Raw genomic sequence first — 15,070 nt, 5'->3', positions numbered from 1 at the left:
TCCGAAGTGGGGAAGCTAGTTTGTTTTCTAAATTAAATTTTTTTTTTCTTTTTTTTCCTTCCTCGAGCTTATGCGTACTTCTTGTATGGAGTTCAATTCCCCTCCTCTGGCTAACCCGTACTTCTGCCTCTGGATAAGAATGAAAAATGAAAATGGATGTGGATACGCGCGTGCGCCCGGTAAGGAGACTGGCTATAGAAGAGGGATCGACCTTCCGGGCGTCCACTACTGGATCCTCTCTCTATTCACTTTCACTCACCCTTTAGAAATCTGACTTGGGCACTGAAATTCTGACTGAGCAAAGAAAGGCAAGTTCAGGCGATTGATCAAACTTTGTATATCTAAAGTGCGCCCCTACTTACTATAGTCTTTCTCACTCTTCCCTTACTTATTATAGTCTGCCCTAAATTATTACCAGTATAATTGCGAGCTATTACATACCCTAAATTATTACCAGTATAATTGCGAGACGTCGGTATCCCTCGTTCCTCTCGCTTTCGCTCGAGCCTATTCTAACACTCCTTTTCATTTCAGTCGTACCTTTGCTTTTTCTTCTGCTTGATAGATTCTGTGTGTCAGGTTAATCAGGTGAGAAAGAAAGAAGAGAAAGAGAGGTGCGAGGGAAGAGAGAAGCTAAGTGAGGGAATTACGGGACTAGAAACATATACAGGTGCACTTACGAGCTCAGGAGAGGGTGAAGGAGTTAGAGTTCCTTCTGTTCCTTCTGTTCATGGTTTTTTGTACGTATTTAATGTTGAAGCAAATGCCCGGGGTTAAAAAGAAGAGTTCAGAGAAAGCTTAAAAGAGGGCAACGGCAACGGCAAAAGGCTAAAGGGTGGTACGCTCCCTATGAAGCTTTTCTTTCAATAGTAGTTGACCCTTTGCAAGAGTACGGGATTCATTTGAGGAGGATAGGGATGATGAGAGATAAGTTTAAAAAAGCCTACGCTAGCTCAGCTGCAGTCCTTTTCAGCTCTTCTTTTCCGGACTTCAAGGACTCCACCTGCGTACGAGGGAAAGATAAGAGACTGAGATGGTTATATGCCATATATTCATTATACTCTCTCCGCGGTAGGCAATGAAGATCAAAGGCTGCAGCTCCTGTTGTTGTTTCCGGTTTGATAGTTTTTTCTTTAATTTACTATATTTTAGGGCCGGTTCGGTAGCAGCGGGGTTAGAGTTCTTAAGAGGCTTCGCTCCTTATTTACGCTCGACCATTGGGTGAAAGGAACGAGTGAACTATCATTATAAGTTATATTGCCGGCAGCTGCTCAATATGGGTTCAATTCAATAAGGCACCGCACCTGTTGAAAGAGATTCCATTAACAGATAAAGAGTGAGTTCATGGAAAGAGTCCTGTTGTTTATGCCTTTACTATATTAGCAGCAGTAGCTTCAGTTGTCCTAGCACACTCGGATAATTTAAATAGCCTATCTTTTCCCGTAGGTGGGAATTAGGGAAGGTCCTATTCCACTATAGGATTAGCTTCTACGGACTCGGGCTCGGGACTCAAAGAAGCTGGTGCCTGTGTTTTTCTCCTCAGGCTAGGCACCAGTTGGCGTAGCTCCTTTAGCAACAGGTAAAGAATCAAACAAGATGCCGTTCATGGCAACTTATAATAAACTTCAGGAATTCTCAACTCAAGAAGCTGCTGCTGCAGTTCTAGGAAAGAAAGAAGGTAGGCACTTTTTATATTGAGTTGCAGGATAGGGGTAGCTTAATTCGGGTTTGAGGCTCAGAAGTCCCCTAAAAGAAATATAAATTCCGAGTGAGAACGACGGGGGGAATACACTCGACTTATCGGATACGCGGGAGAAGAGAGGAACGAACAACCTTTTACGCTCGGTAGCTCGACTTTGAGGAGTGGACAAGATTCATTATAAAGCTTGTACCCGGGAATCCTTACGAGTTCTGTTCCAATTCGAGTTCAGTGATCAGGCGTAGCACCTATAGTTCGCCGGGACGAGGACAATAACTCAAATGATTAAGAGGGCTCGAGCAACGGGGAGGGACGAATAAAGACCATCTTTCACCTACGATTAAGCTTATGAAACGCAAGCTGCAACGGAAAGCAGCTACTTAAGCAACCGGAACTGATTTAACTCGTCTAGCTACTGGAATGAAAGTAGCGGAGCCAGCAGCAACAGGAACAGATTAAACCAAGGAGCCGGATCTTATCCTTGAAGTTGAGCTAGTAGCTAGCCCGAGATTTGAGTCCGGAAAAGAAGAGGGCCGCCTTACTATAATATAACCTCGCAATTATACTGGTAATAATTTAGGGCCAAGTGTAACGACGGGATCGACCTAAAGGGCACTGAAACTGATATTTGGATAGCTCGCTTTAATTAAGTTAGGGCCAAAATAGTAAGTAGATCTTTCAAATATATAGTAAGGGTTGAATAGTTTCGGATTAGTCGTAAATAGCCCCTTTGGCTATTTTTCTACTCTGCATAGCAGAGGTACTTATATTATATACAGGCGGATTAGAACTTAATTATAGTAAGTAGGGCCTTTGGGGCTATTTATCTCCTTTCGTAAATAGCCCCAAAGGCTATTTATCTACTCTGCATAGCAGAGGTACTTATATTATATACAGGCGGATTAGAACTTAATTATAGTAAGTAGGGCCTTTGGGGCTATTTATCTCCTTTGGGGCTATTGTAGACTAATCTTCTATAAGAATACGGAGATGCAGTAGCTAGGGCTCCCGCTCTTTAAACTGTTGCTAGGGCGGGTGCTTCCTTAGTTGCAAAAGTAGATCCCGCTTTTGCGGATAAAGGAGCTGTAGCAGTTGCGGCTAAAGTAGATCCGGCTTCTCCTAGGGTTGCGGGGTCCTCGGATCTTGAGTAGGGAACAAGGAGGTCCTCGCCTTTTTAGTTTAGGCTCCCCTCAGCTTCTGAGTACGCACCTCCGGCTTAGGCTTCATAGTAGGCACCCCCAGATTCGGATGTTGAGGCAGCACCTCAGGCTTCCGAGTAGGGACTTATTAGCTCTTCGGCTTCTGAGCCATACTATAATAATTTCCTAAGGCTTCGGCTTCCGAGTAGGGACTCATATAAGATATACAGGTACATAATACCCTATGCCCCGATCCGTCCTTATGCTCTGCGCTGGTCCCCCCACGACGAGGGAGAGGCAGGTACAGGTCATAAAGAAGAATCGCTTTCTTAAGCTTTAGTAAAGAATAAATCGCTTTCTTAAGCTTTACATTACATAAACTAAGAAGTTAGAAGATCAGGTAAAGAAGAATCGCTTTCTTAAGCTTGACTTTAACTCATAAGTTATAAGATCATACTACGTGAAAGAAGATTTTTGGACTGTTGCTGCGATATATTCCGACCGGAAGCGAAAGAGTAAATGGTACACTAGACCTGTAGCTGATTGTATAAAAGATATGAGTTAGGAAGATTATCGACGAGTAGGAAAGTATACGTTTTTAGGCTTACGGAAATGTGACGTATTATGATTAACTTGCCCAAGTTCACCTATACGAGAGTGAAAGAATCAAAATCATCCCTCTCCTTACCTTTATTTAGTTCAGTCGAGAATATGCCTATCGAGCCCGTATCCCGTCATAGATCTCCCGTATCCCGGTCATAGAGTCTTAATTTCGGATCAGCGCGTTTTGCCATAAGTACCTCTTTTGTTTTCTAGCTTCCCTATGCTTTTGTTAGCAGTTGAATCAAATGTTAGCCCTGTTGCTGGGTAAAGTTCATGGAAGGAGAGATTAAGGGGTCGACTTAATCAGTATGGGTTCGAGGCTTGATAGGCAGTAGTTCTAGGTGAACGAGTCCCTTTCATCAGCTCACCTTTCTGGTAGTGTCTTCTTCTCATCCTCTCATTTCCCTGCCCGAACCTATCTAATCTTACGCACTTAGAAAGCACCACACGTCCGCATGGCAGAGCTAGCTGACAAGAGGAATGAATGTGAAAGCCATGACTCACCGAATTTACTTGATTTTAGGGCGATAGCTACTTTCTGAACAGGCCATAGCTTTCCTCCGCTGCGCACCTTTCTTTGCTCGCGAGAAAGATCTGCTTAAGTGCCTCCGCCAGACGAGGTCAAAACCTTCTAAGGATAAGTACGACCGGAAGAGTGAATGGCTTTGAATGCCATGTTAGACTTAAGCTGTTGGGTATATACGATAGGATATCCCCCAGTGGATAGGATATCCCCCAGTGGGTAGGGCCGAATGTATATGAGGGATCGACAGGGCAAATCTTTCGTAGTTTTGAATGAACTTATAAGGTGGGCACGACTGTTGCGTCCGGTAGAACCAGTGGATAGGATATCCCCCAGTGGATAGGCTCGACCAGCGGGAGAGGGGAAGACCAGCGGGATAGGCTCGTTGAGACCAACTAGTCAATTGACAGCAGTTAGGCCCTTACTATAATTTCTTTCTATGGAATTCAGACTTCATCGTTATCAAATCTTTATCAAGTGGAACGAGCGTTAGTCAACTCCTTTATTGCCAATTCATTCGTACGCAAATTCAGTTTATCCGAAGCCCATTTGGGATGAAATTGAGAATGAGAATGGGATCCATTTTCAACTAGCTCGTGACAAGGGTCGGATCCTGCGATTTGAAGTCACCAAGACGAGGAGGAAAAAAAAAAGCAAGGAAAGTCAAACCCTTGTGAAGGAGGACACAACAGACATAACCTCTCTCGTACTCTTATTCCGGGCAAATAGGGGACTACTAGTGCTCTAGTGGGAGTAGCAAGGTACACTAACTAATGAAAGTGTTAGATTCCCTTCGCCCAAAGCATGGGAGTAACCGCTAAGTCGAGCTTCATTACCTAGATTCTGAATTCATGTCCTATGGTAGGAGTAGCCCGAGAGAAGAAGACAGATGAATAATCAATTTATCCCTTTTGTCCTTTTTCTGGGCAAGGAGAACCGGTTGGTCGATAGCAGAGTAGATGGTTTGAAGGTAGGATACCTCAAAGGGAATAGGCCGACCGCACCACTCCCTTCGTTGGTTGTTAGCTCCCAGCGCTCCTCGTGTTACGATCCAACAAATTGGAAAGCAATGCAGTGCCTGCCCTTGGAATTCGAAAGTGCCTAGCCCCTTTCTACCTTGCTACTTGAAGCGTGGAGAATATAGAAAAGAAAACCTGCATACAAACAAGACCATAACACTACTCAGCTTTCAGCAGCTCTTCTGAGAGCAACCGGTCGTAACGAATTTTAAGTAAATAGCACTGTTCGTCGGGTGTGAATAGCTCCTGTTTGTTGCTCTAAGGGTAAGCGGATCAGAGTCAATTCGTTCTTTTCGTGAGAATGCTGCATTATGAAAAGCAATGAAGTTGCCGAATTTCGTTTTGGAGCAGCGGGTTCAAGGGGGATTTGTGTAGTGAACTGGCGAGTCTCCCGATCAGCTAGTAAGCGAGTTGGTTCTAACTTGATTTAGTGAAAGAGCAGGGTCTATCTTACTCCCAATTCCGAAGGCTATACCGCGGAAAGCTGCCCTATTGAAATGGAACAGAACTCAGAGATAGGTTATTTAGACTTGCCCGAGTTGACCAAGTGAAGGATCGATTCAATTGACTTCATGAAGAGTTGTGACTAGTCTGGGAAAATCGCTGACGATAGTGGCATCTCATTTCACAACGTTTTTCCCTTGTCTATATGACAGAAGCCAGCTCAAAGCTGGTATTAGCAAGAACCGGATTGAATGTCTTGGCAAGAATCTTTCCAACTCTCGAATCAAAGAGGAACGGGCTCCTATAGTGGAGGATCCGTCTTTCTTTCATACAATCTACCCTCTCTCTTTCAAAGAGACTTCCTACAAGGCCAATCAATAGACAGCCACCAAAGTCTCCGAAGGTGTCACAGCTTCCCTTCAAGTTCCGGTTCCAGGCATCATCCATCCCTAGCCTTTCCAGAGGCCCTCTGACCAGAAGCCGGAATCGTCTTCTGCTACAACAAGATAGGGTGACATGGGAATGTTGATAAGGGACGGAGAAGCTTTCTCGCTCCTACCACCCGGGAAGGAGAGAAGAATCAGGCGACTAGCCGCTGGGAATGATAGTGGCGATGTGCAGCAAGCATGTTAATCGTCATCAGATTCCAGTCAATCTGAGTACTCTGATAGTACGGGAAGTGACTCAGAGAGCTTGGCGTCAACTACTGTCACCGAGTCATCATAAATTTCCAGCACTGATGGTGGAGGAAAGAACGCTCTTGGGAAATTTGCAAGAGCTGCACCAATGAACCTATCATATGAAGAGAAGTCAGTCTTTCCTTCAGGGTTCTCTCATCGGACGATCTCATTGGATGGATTGAATCAGGAGCAGATTTACAAGATGCTGATGTTTATGATGACCGCCTACAATGCGTACATCGGGGGAGGACATATTTCTCCGACAGAGCACCTTACGCCTCTCCCATGACTTCCTCCTCAATGTCCCGGAAACAGGTCCAGGGAACTAGTTGGAGGTCTGGCTCCGGATTGTTGTTCTCGTTGTGGCAAGCTGATGCAGGTTGAAGCTCAGATCCTGCCTGCAATTAGACCAAAATACCCCGCTTTGGATCTACAGAAGGATTTTTTCTTTCCCTAATATAAAAGTAAATTTTGGAACGCCCTCGCATTCTGAATCCAGCATCATCGGCGGGAGAGCCGCTATCGATCAGTGCATTCATGACGCGCACACCCACCTTTGCGTGAACTCGCATCGTCTTGTGCACGGTCCGACCAGTGAGAGCATTGAGATAAATCTCGAGTTGAGTATCTGGCTGTCCTTCATCAGTTGACTCTGCCTCCGGCATGTCTTCAAGGAGCAAGAGTTGCGTGGCAAAATCCAGGATGGTATCCAGGACCCGACCGTAGGGTTTCAATAGTTCTGTGCTTTCTTCTTTGATTTATTCATCTAGAGGCTGGAGGGAACCCCAGTGGGTAGAGTAACTGGCCGAGAAGGTTAGCGAGGTCCCTGATATGGTGAAGATCTTTCACTATTTGGGGGAGAAGGCAGGTAGCGAAGCCTTATGTTATGCTATTGAATGCGTTGTCGGAAGGTCCGTCTCGACCGAGACAGTCCTGCTATAGTATCAAAGGAAGGAGCTCTGTTTTGTCCCCCGCGATTAACAAAGTCGCTAATAAGACAAGAACTCTTCCTCCCCTGAATCCTGTGCGCACTTTAGCAGTCAATCCCCATACAGGAAGTACGAAGTCTAACTTAAAAATCTTATCAAGTTTTTGTGTTCTCTTATCTTCAAATCCAACAATTGCGGTATTCAGGCACCTAGACCAAAAGCAATTTAATCCTGAATTGTTTAACAACTCAAATAAAAAGTAAGAAACTAGCTCTAAATAAAAATCCATCAATATAAAATAAAGTCAACCTATTCCCCTAGAGGGGATCTTTTTAGTTTGTACGAATTCCATGATTCTACCTATTAGTATGTAGAACAATATACCTGGAGTTTTTTTATATACACCATTTCTTTTAGAATAGGATTTTCTAACAACTTTGTCACCTTTTGCATAAGCTTATCCCTGTCCAGAGATGTGGTACTTGGAGAAAACTCATATAGTTTAAATGAACTCAGCGTGGTCGATGCTTTTCTTTCTATTATGTTATCCAGAAATCGACTTTGATTTGGATGGAATGGCATTCTATTAGGTAAACTATTGTTAGGAAGGGGGCAGACGAGTGAAGCGATCAAACAAGAGGAGCGATGGATCAACGAAGAATTCAAGAACGAACGGCCCGACTGCAGACAGCAGATGGCTACAGACTTGGCTAAATCTCTTGGAGAGAGAACTCTGTAATCAACAATTTCTTTCACTCCATCCAGATTATGCGACCACTGGAGTGCGGGTACAGTGGATGAGAAAGCAAACCCCAAAGGCAGCTGAGCTGTGATAACAAGCACCAACGCCACCGCAGCAGTCGACATCTTTCTTATCTACTCCGGGAATTCCCACCCGGACCTCGATTGATCGTCGAACGTGATACTGAGCCACGATTGGCTAAAGGCTCTGGTTTGATACGGCGTCGGAAATCAGCGGAAAGCTTGGGCTTCTTTGACTTGCCTCTGAAGACCAAGGTTCAATGTGAAGTGATTGTGAATACTCGTATGCAAACAGTTTCTAAGCAGAGTTGCTATCCTGAAGTTTCTGAAGAGAAATAGGAGGTGAAGCTGGTTATTTTTTGCAGCACTCGGGTGACGAAAGGATGCATATTTTTTAACTGGTTGATTTGGAATTCTCTCGGCTTGCTCTCATGTCTACAACATCCTCCTCTGTGTATCCTTTCCTTCGGAACTTAAGTGGTCCTCGACAGCCTTGTCAGCACAGTGGTCATACCAACCATAGCTCTGATCGGTGTTGGGCGAAATTTCGTCGACCTGCATGGGCCCAAACTGCTACTAGTACTTCTGGTTCATTGGGTACTGCCTCTACTACATCTATTTTATCTCCACAGTCTATGTCATCTTCTCTAGTGACCCTTTCTGCTGAAGAGTATGCAGCCTTCCGACTTTCTCAGACTCAGCAGTCCTCAGCGATGGCTTCACATGTGAATCCTACTACTGAAGGTAATACTGCTTTTGTGGCGTCCTCCTCACCTTCATGGATCCTTGATTCCGGCGCTTCTTCCCACATGTCAGGTACTCGTAGTTTATTTTATCAATTTGTCCCAATCTCGCCTATTACGTCAGTATCCATTTCCAATGGAAATACTTGCCCTGTCCTAGGTGAAGGTTTGTATCCTTATCACCAACTCTTTCTCTTGATCATTTTATGTCCCTGATTTTCCTGTTAATCTTATTTCAATTAGTGCTCTCACTCACCAGCTTCAGTGTTCAATAACCTTTCACCCATTTCATTGTACTCTTCAGGACTTGCAGACGGGGAAGAGGATTGGTTTGGGCCGTAAAGTCCGCCCTGGGGTATACCAGCTTGTTCAGGACATCATTCCTCCTGGTCTTGCATATCAGACCTCCTTCTCAGAGCCCTCCATTCTTTGGCACTACCGTTTGGGTCATCCCTCTCATTCTCGCCTGCAACAAGCACTACCATGGTTCTCTATATCTGCTTTTGATTGTGAATCCTGTCAGTTAGGAAAACATCATCGGGCGGACTTTCGTCGTCTTGGTTTAGTCTCGAGTCATAGTCCTTTTTCATTAGTTCATTGTGATGTCGGGGGACCTTCCCGATATCCGTCTATTTCTGGTTTTAGATATTATCTTGTTGATGATTACTCTCGAGTTTGTTAGACATATTTGTGAAAAAATCGTGCTTATATTCTTGATATTTGAAAATCTTTGCTGAAGTTCGGACTCAATTTGAACCCTAAAATACTTCGAACTGATAATGCCTTAGAGTTTGTGCAATCCTCTGTTCAAGCATTTTGCACTTCCATAGGCGTTATTCATCACACCACATGTCCCTATACATCCCAACAAAATGGTGTGGCCGAACGCAAACATAGGCATCTACTTGATATTGCACGGACCCTAATGTTCAAAATGCATGTACCCGATTCTCTATGGTCTGATGCTATTTTGACTGCCTCCTACCCAAACATACATTGTTTACTCTTCCTCCCAAGGTATTTGGTTGCACTGCCTTTGTTCATGACCTCTCTCCCAATCTTGATAAACTTGCCCCTAGCTCTATTAAATGCGTCTTTGTAGGGTACTCCAGGACTCAACGAGGATATCGGTGCTATCATCCTCCTACTCGACGATATTATGTTTCTGCGTATGTTACCTTCTTTTAGTCTCAACCCTATTTTCCTCCGTGTGATACTCATACCTCTCCTTTGACATTATCCTCAGATGAGGTTCCTCTTCCACGCCTGCAGCTCCGGTAGTTGGACCTACTCCATCTCCATCTGACTTGGATTTGCCCATTGCTCTTCGAAAGAGTAAGCATCCTATTTCACATTTTCTTTCTTATGATCGTCTAGCTCCTATGTTTCGTCAATTTGCATTGTCAGTCTCTGCTGTCCAACTTAACCGGGCGTTTCTTCCTCCTTGGAAAGCAGCTATGGATGAGGAACTTCAGACTCTTCTTTCTCTTGCTGTTACTCTTGGCTGGTCACTTTTTCACATGGATGTAAAAAATGCTTTTTTATATGGTGATTTAACTGATTATGTCTTGATGGAGCAACCTCCAGGCTATGTTATCGGGGAGCGGACCAAGTATGCTTGTTGAAGAAAGCTATTGTTGGTCTAAAACAAAGTCCACGGGCGTGGTTTCATAAATTCAGCACCACTATTGAGCAATCAGGTTTTAAAAGATGTGCTGTTGACCATTCTGTGTTTTTTTACAAACATACCTCCTCCGGGTGCGTTATTATTGCCGTCTATGTGGATGATTTGTTGATCACAGGAAGTTCACTGCTTCGACTACCTTCCTTGAAGGAAGGAGAACTGGTACTCCGAAAAGTGCAGCAGAAAGCAGGGAAGATGGCAAAAAATTGGGAAGGCCCTTTCCGGATCGAGAAGGGTTTGAATCAAGGCGCCCACCGCTTGCAAGATATGGATGGCCGAGTTTATCCCCGCTCGTGGAATGCTGACAACCTCCGAAAGTTCTATCAGTAGTGTCGTTGCTGTTATGGGAAATGTCCCAGAAGACAGTTTGCTTAGACTGTACTGATTTCAATTCAATGAAAAAATTCGATCTTTGGATCTAACTCCGCCGTTGACATGCCTCAAATAGTGACTTCGTCCAGGTATGTTGGTCTTATTGTTGAAAGTGTGTTGAAGTCTGTGCAGGAAATTATCGCAAGAGAAGCAACCCGCCAACACACTCTGGTGCCTTATCATACCGTCAATGGAAGAATTCCATTTCCTTTTATACTCGTTCCACTATCGTTACACTCGTTCGGTCTTCTGTGATATGATGCAGGCAATTATGTTTCACTGAGATTCCAGTCAAAGTACCTACTACTCGAAAGACTACAGGTGAAAATATCCAGCCAAAAATAAAGATTTTTCATAGGCAGCTATATTTTATAAATTTCCGCTTCTCTCTCTATAAATGAGGGAAGACTTTGATTTGAGAATTTATATTTATTTTAGGGGCTATAATAAATGGTTTTTCCAATCAAAAAAGATAGAAAGCCTGACTCTCGTTTAGTTCGAACGTTGCCCGCAGGAGCTTCTTTTTTATATTAGTATAGTAGGGGTTGTAGGCCAGAGAGAATTACGGCGAGGGGAGTTCTTGGGTGTAAGATTCTTCTTTATACGATATTTCTAGTTACCTTTTCAAACATCCAATTGATAGAGGCATACTTGTCTATGTTATCCCATAAGATAAGACTTATTAAAGGGTGTAAACCAGTAATATAATTAAGCTAGATAACTTATGCCACAGCACTTATGTGGGATTGAGTTCATGGAACACTAACTTCACCTTCAAGGTCTGATAGTGCTACAGTTAACACCAAGCCGGATTTTATATGTATTGGTATCGCTCGTCCCATATTAAGGTGCCTCTTTCTTCTTGCTTGAAGCTTTGTCAAAGAAGCATTCTATTCCGAAAGGGCTTAGGGTAGGGCTAGGCTAAACCTCCCTCAAGCCATTAAGTCCTAGAGCTCTTATTCAAAGAACTGGTGATATTCCCTTAACAGCAGATTCAATAGCACCGGTTATGAATCCGGAAAGAGAGCACCGTCTACTCATACTCATACTGTCACACCGGAAACGAGAGCAGTAACAGCAGATAGCGGAACAGAACTAGCAGCAGAAAGGCTAAAAGTGAGCTTTAAAACAGACTCGTAGTTAGAAAGAAGATGCTTACTCAACAACCATCTTCTTTAGAATGTCCTCTCTCTTCAACGCTTTAAAACGAGCTAGAAGGCTTCTATGAAAGCAGAAAAAGAGGAGTGGTCTCCGCTATTCGAATGAGTGTCTAACTTCCTTTCTTTATTACAATATCCCAAAGAAAAAGATGAATGTGCTTTCAAAATGGGCATTTTAGGCCTCGAAGTCGCTCTTAGAGTCCTAAGGAAAACCGCTAATTCTAATCGTGGAAGGAACAAGACTAACCTAGCAAAAAAAAGGATCAGAGTTTTTGTAAACCGTAACAATACATAACCCTTTTTTTTCGTTATAAACCTTAAACTATCTATGTCATCCTCAGAAAGGAATGATGCCCAGAGCCCGAGAAGAAAAATCTTTCTTGTTTCGGCTATCTTTCCTCTTCAAATAAAGCAAGCTACGTTAGGGTTGGTTCACTTGCTTGCTTTCTGGGTGTCGGTATAGGTAGGTTTGATGTAATTAAACTTCGACGATATGCTTCACAGGAATGTCGAGTCCTATGGTGGTGAAATCCAGTCAAGAAAGAGAGGTCATCATCTACAAGACTTTTTGCAAGTCTTTTCAAGAGGGTGTAAACTAGCCGCCTAGAGTGCAGCCTGCCTGACCTAACCGAGATTGACATGATGCCAGATGTAAAGAACGATCTGATTTTGAAAGAGCTATATGCAAATCTCTGTGAGCAGATATATAAAGTCATCTGTCAAATAGTGAAAACCTTGCCTCTGATTCTCCCAGATCCGCATAGGGTTAAATATATGAAATAGTCAAATTGCATCTCTTCGATGAAGAAGAGGTCGATCTTATCTATTTACAAGACATGCTACAAGATCTAATTTTTTTAGGTTCAAATTCTCAGTTCTTCCTTTGGGGGTGTGCAACCAAAGAAAAAATATTCAATCAAGTACTCTAAGAGCGACTTAAAATAGAAAATAGAAACTAGAATGGAAAGCTACTGTAAATACCACTCCAGAGGCTTATCTTGGAAATCAAGACTATTCTATATAAGTGTGAACCCCTACTCCCGCTTTATCAATAGGCCGGCCAAAGAGAGCGACTTTTCGATAAAAATATTGGATATAGAGTGGAAGGCAGAACGAATCAAAAAACGAATCTGACACTCAGAGAATCCCAGGAGAGGAGAGTCAGGATCCTCTAGCCTGAGTCTCAAACTCTGGTATTAAGGGATATAAAAAACCTGAAACTTGATTAATGGTAGAATAAACTGCAAATGAAGGCGCTATGTTCCTAACGTTCAATTCATTTTCATTCAAAAATACCGGTAAAATGGAATCAATCAATGAAGTGATCTTCCACTCGTCAAAGTGAATAATGAGACAAGGGAAATAAATGCCAACGATCCTCTCTTTTCTTTGAAGTCGATTCATTAACCACGGAATCTTGGTAGTCCTTTATATCAGGCAAGTCTACGAAAGTATGGACAGAAAGTTGACTCAAATGCCTCAAAGAATGAGATGCAAAACACATATGTGTCGTGGCACCAGTATCTACAATCCATTCCCTAGCCCTAGCATGTAAAAAAGAATGCTCGAAATGAGGAGGAGAAGAAATGTTACCAAGAAAGTCATCAAATTCGGCCATGTTAACACTCTGGTGATCCTGTTGCTGCCTTAAGATTCTGGTGAGTTCACGCTGAATGATCTGACAAGTTTATGGAGAGACTCCAGGTTTTTTTATTCCAAACGTAATGCCAGCCTCAGTACTGGTCAAAACAGAAGGAATATCCTCCATTGGGCTATCCACTAAATGAGCCTTGGCCTTTTGAGAGATAGGCTTACCAATTCGCTTCCTATAAGTCAAATACCAATCTTGCAGTGTGTCCATCTGACTAAAACAAGTGTCACTCGTGTGGCCAGGTCTGCCACAAAGCTCACATAATCAGCCTTTGGGGTCAACAAACTTTGGTGCCGAAGATTTGGTCCCACTCTTGTGACCTGAAGAAGAACCAACACTCCTGGCTGATAATATCGCAGGATTCCGGGCAAGTCAAGCTGAACCAGAGAGTTCTGCTCCCTTATACAATTGATTCTCAACATCGAGCAACATAGCATAAACTTGATCTAATGTCGGCGGTGGCTCCATCAGAAGGATGAAATTGCGCGTGGTAACATAGGTCTCATTCAATCTGGCCAAAAACGGAGTCAGCCGAGTCAGATTCAATTCACAATTGAAAGCACCTTCTTCGCCACATTTCCGGCAATGCGGAGACGGCAATAAGCTGTCAATTTCCTGCCAAAGGTCTTGCACCTTGACATAGTACTCCGTAATGGACAAGCTATCTTGTGTAACAGCAAAAAGAGCTCGCATAAGATGATCGATTTCATAAGTGCGTAGTTTACCGAAATGGCGTTCAAGTGAGAGCCACATCTCTCTCGCATTCACGGCCTTGTTAAAGCTACGAATCAGCGACTCTTGTCGTTTTCGTTTTTTTTCTTAGTGGTTCATACGTTTCAGCTCCCACCTATACCCAAGAAACCAATAAAATTGGAGGTGGTGATCTCGTCTTGCTTTCTGGGAGAGAGGCGCTATGGAATTGCCTTTGGAAGCCAGATAGCGAACGATCACTCAGCAATGAACACTAACTGAAAGCGGCCGGGAATGAGTACCTATCCTATCCCTTACGGGAATCGAACCCGTGTCTTCGACATGAAAAGACGATGTCCTAACCACTGGACGAAAGGGACCAAACTGAAAGCCATTCTTCCAACACGGCCTCAGCCCCGACTTCCAAAGAAACCAGCAAAAAGGTCCTTGGTTCGTTTTCTTTCTATACGCAATTAAAGATTTCGTTTGTGTTGGCGATTTCTGATGTGAATTCGGCGGGTCGTCCCCCCCTCCTAGGGTTCGGTTCCCTCACCGACCCAGTGACACGCCAAAGGATAAACCCCTTTGCTGAGCAGACCAATCAGTCACTCGTCGCTTCTTTCTGGCGACTAGCTTCTCAAGTGGGTGGCTTGGTAAGCAAGCTACCTTCAGCATCGGTAAAATCCCTAACAATCAATAATAGGCCAGAATGGTGGTCCAGGCAGCTTGCTCTTCAATGGATAGGGGTTTGTTTTTTTACCTTTCACAACCGCTCCTATACAACCACCTTTCGCCCAACATGATCACGAACGGAGACAGAGAATTGCTTACGTATAGGAGGAGGAAACGAACCAACCCTGAAAACCATCCATCCTGATCGGAATGATTGAAGAAAGAGAATGGTGGCTCCTTTCCCCCAGGGGACATCGTTGGAGAACAATGTCGGGGACAGGGTGAGAACCTTCCGTTGGT

The 15,070-nt window shown here is 43.7% G+C and overlaps 2 protein-coding genes and 1 non-coding gene across 3 annotated transcripts in view; 1 reads left to right on the top strand and 2 right to left on the bottom strand.

The window, feature by feature from the left end:
* LOC141818599 (BEACH domain-containing protein C2-like) overlaps nt 1-777 on the top strand; it is a 29,020-nt gene extending 28,243 nt beyond the window's left edge. The window contains exon 4 of the mRNA XM_074706061.1: nt 580-777. Within this exon, the coding sequence (XP_074562162.1) occupies nt 580-777 (198 nt within the window). The remainder of the gene's footprint in view (nt 1-579) is intronic.
* A 13,003-nt stretch (nt 778-13,780) lies between these two features.
* LOC141818598 (uncharacterized) lies at nt 13,781-14,161 on the bottom strand. Its single transcript, XM_074706060.1, has one exon. It carries the CDS (start codon nt 14,159-14,161, stop codon nt 13,781-13,783), a length of 381 nt encoding a protein of 126 aa, XP_074562161.1.
* A 245-nt stretch (nt 14,162-14,406) lies between these two features.
* On the bottom strand, nt 14,407-14,478 carry TRNAE-UUC (transfer RNA glutamic acid (anticodon UUC)). The gene has a single exon. It is a non-coding gene; the product is annotated as a tRNA-Glu (tRNA).
* Between the last annotated feature and the right edge of the window lie 592 nt (nt 14,479-15,070).

This window comes from Curcuma longa, unplaced genomic scaffold (genome assembly GCF_044706935.1).
Source record: "Curcuma longa cultivar G26 ecotype Majalengka, Jawa Barat unplaced genomic scaffold, ITB_CL_G26_1.1 contig_2545, whole genome shotgun sequence".
NCBI lineage: Eukaryota > Viridiplantae > Streptophyta > Magnoliopsida > Zingiberales > Zingiberaceae > Curcuma > Curcuma longa.
Note: the sequence above shows the minus strand (reverse complement) of the source record. Positions and strands in the feature narration are given on the sequence as shown.

Bases quoted from the DNA above. Each gene is read 5' to 3' on its own strand.
- LOC141818598 (XM_074706060.1), bottom strand. From the start codon at position 14,161: ATGTGGCTCTCACTTGAACGCCATTTCGGTAAACTACGCACTTATGAA.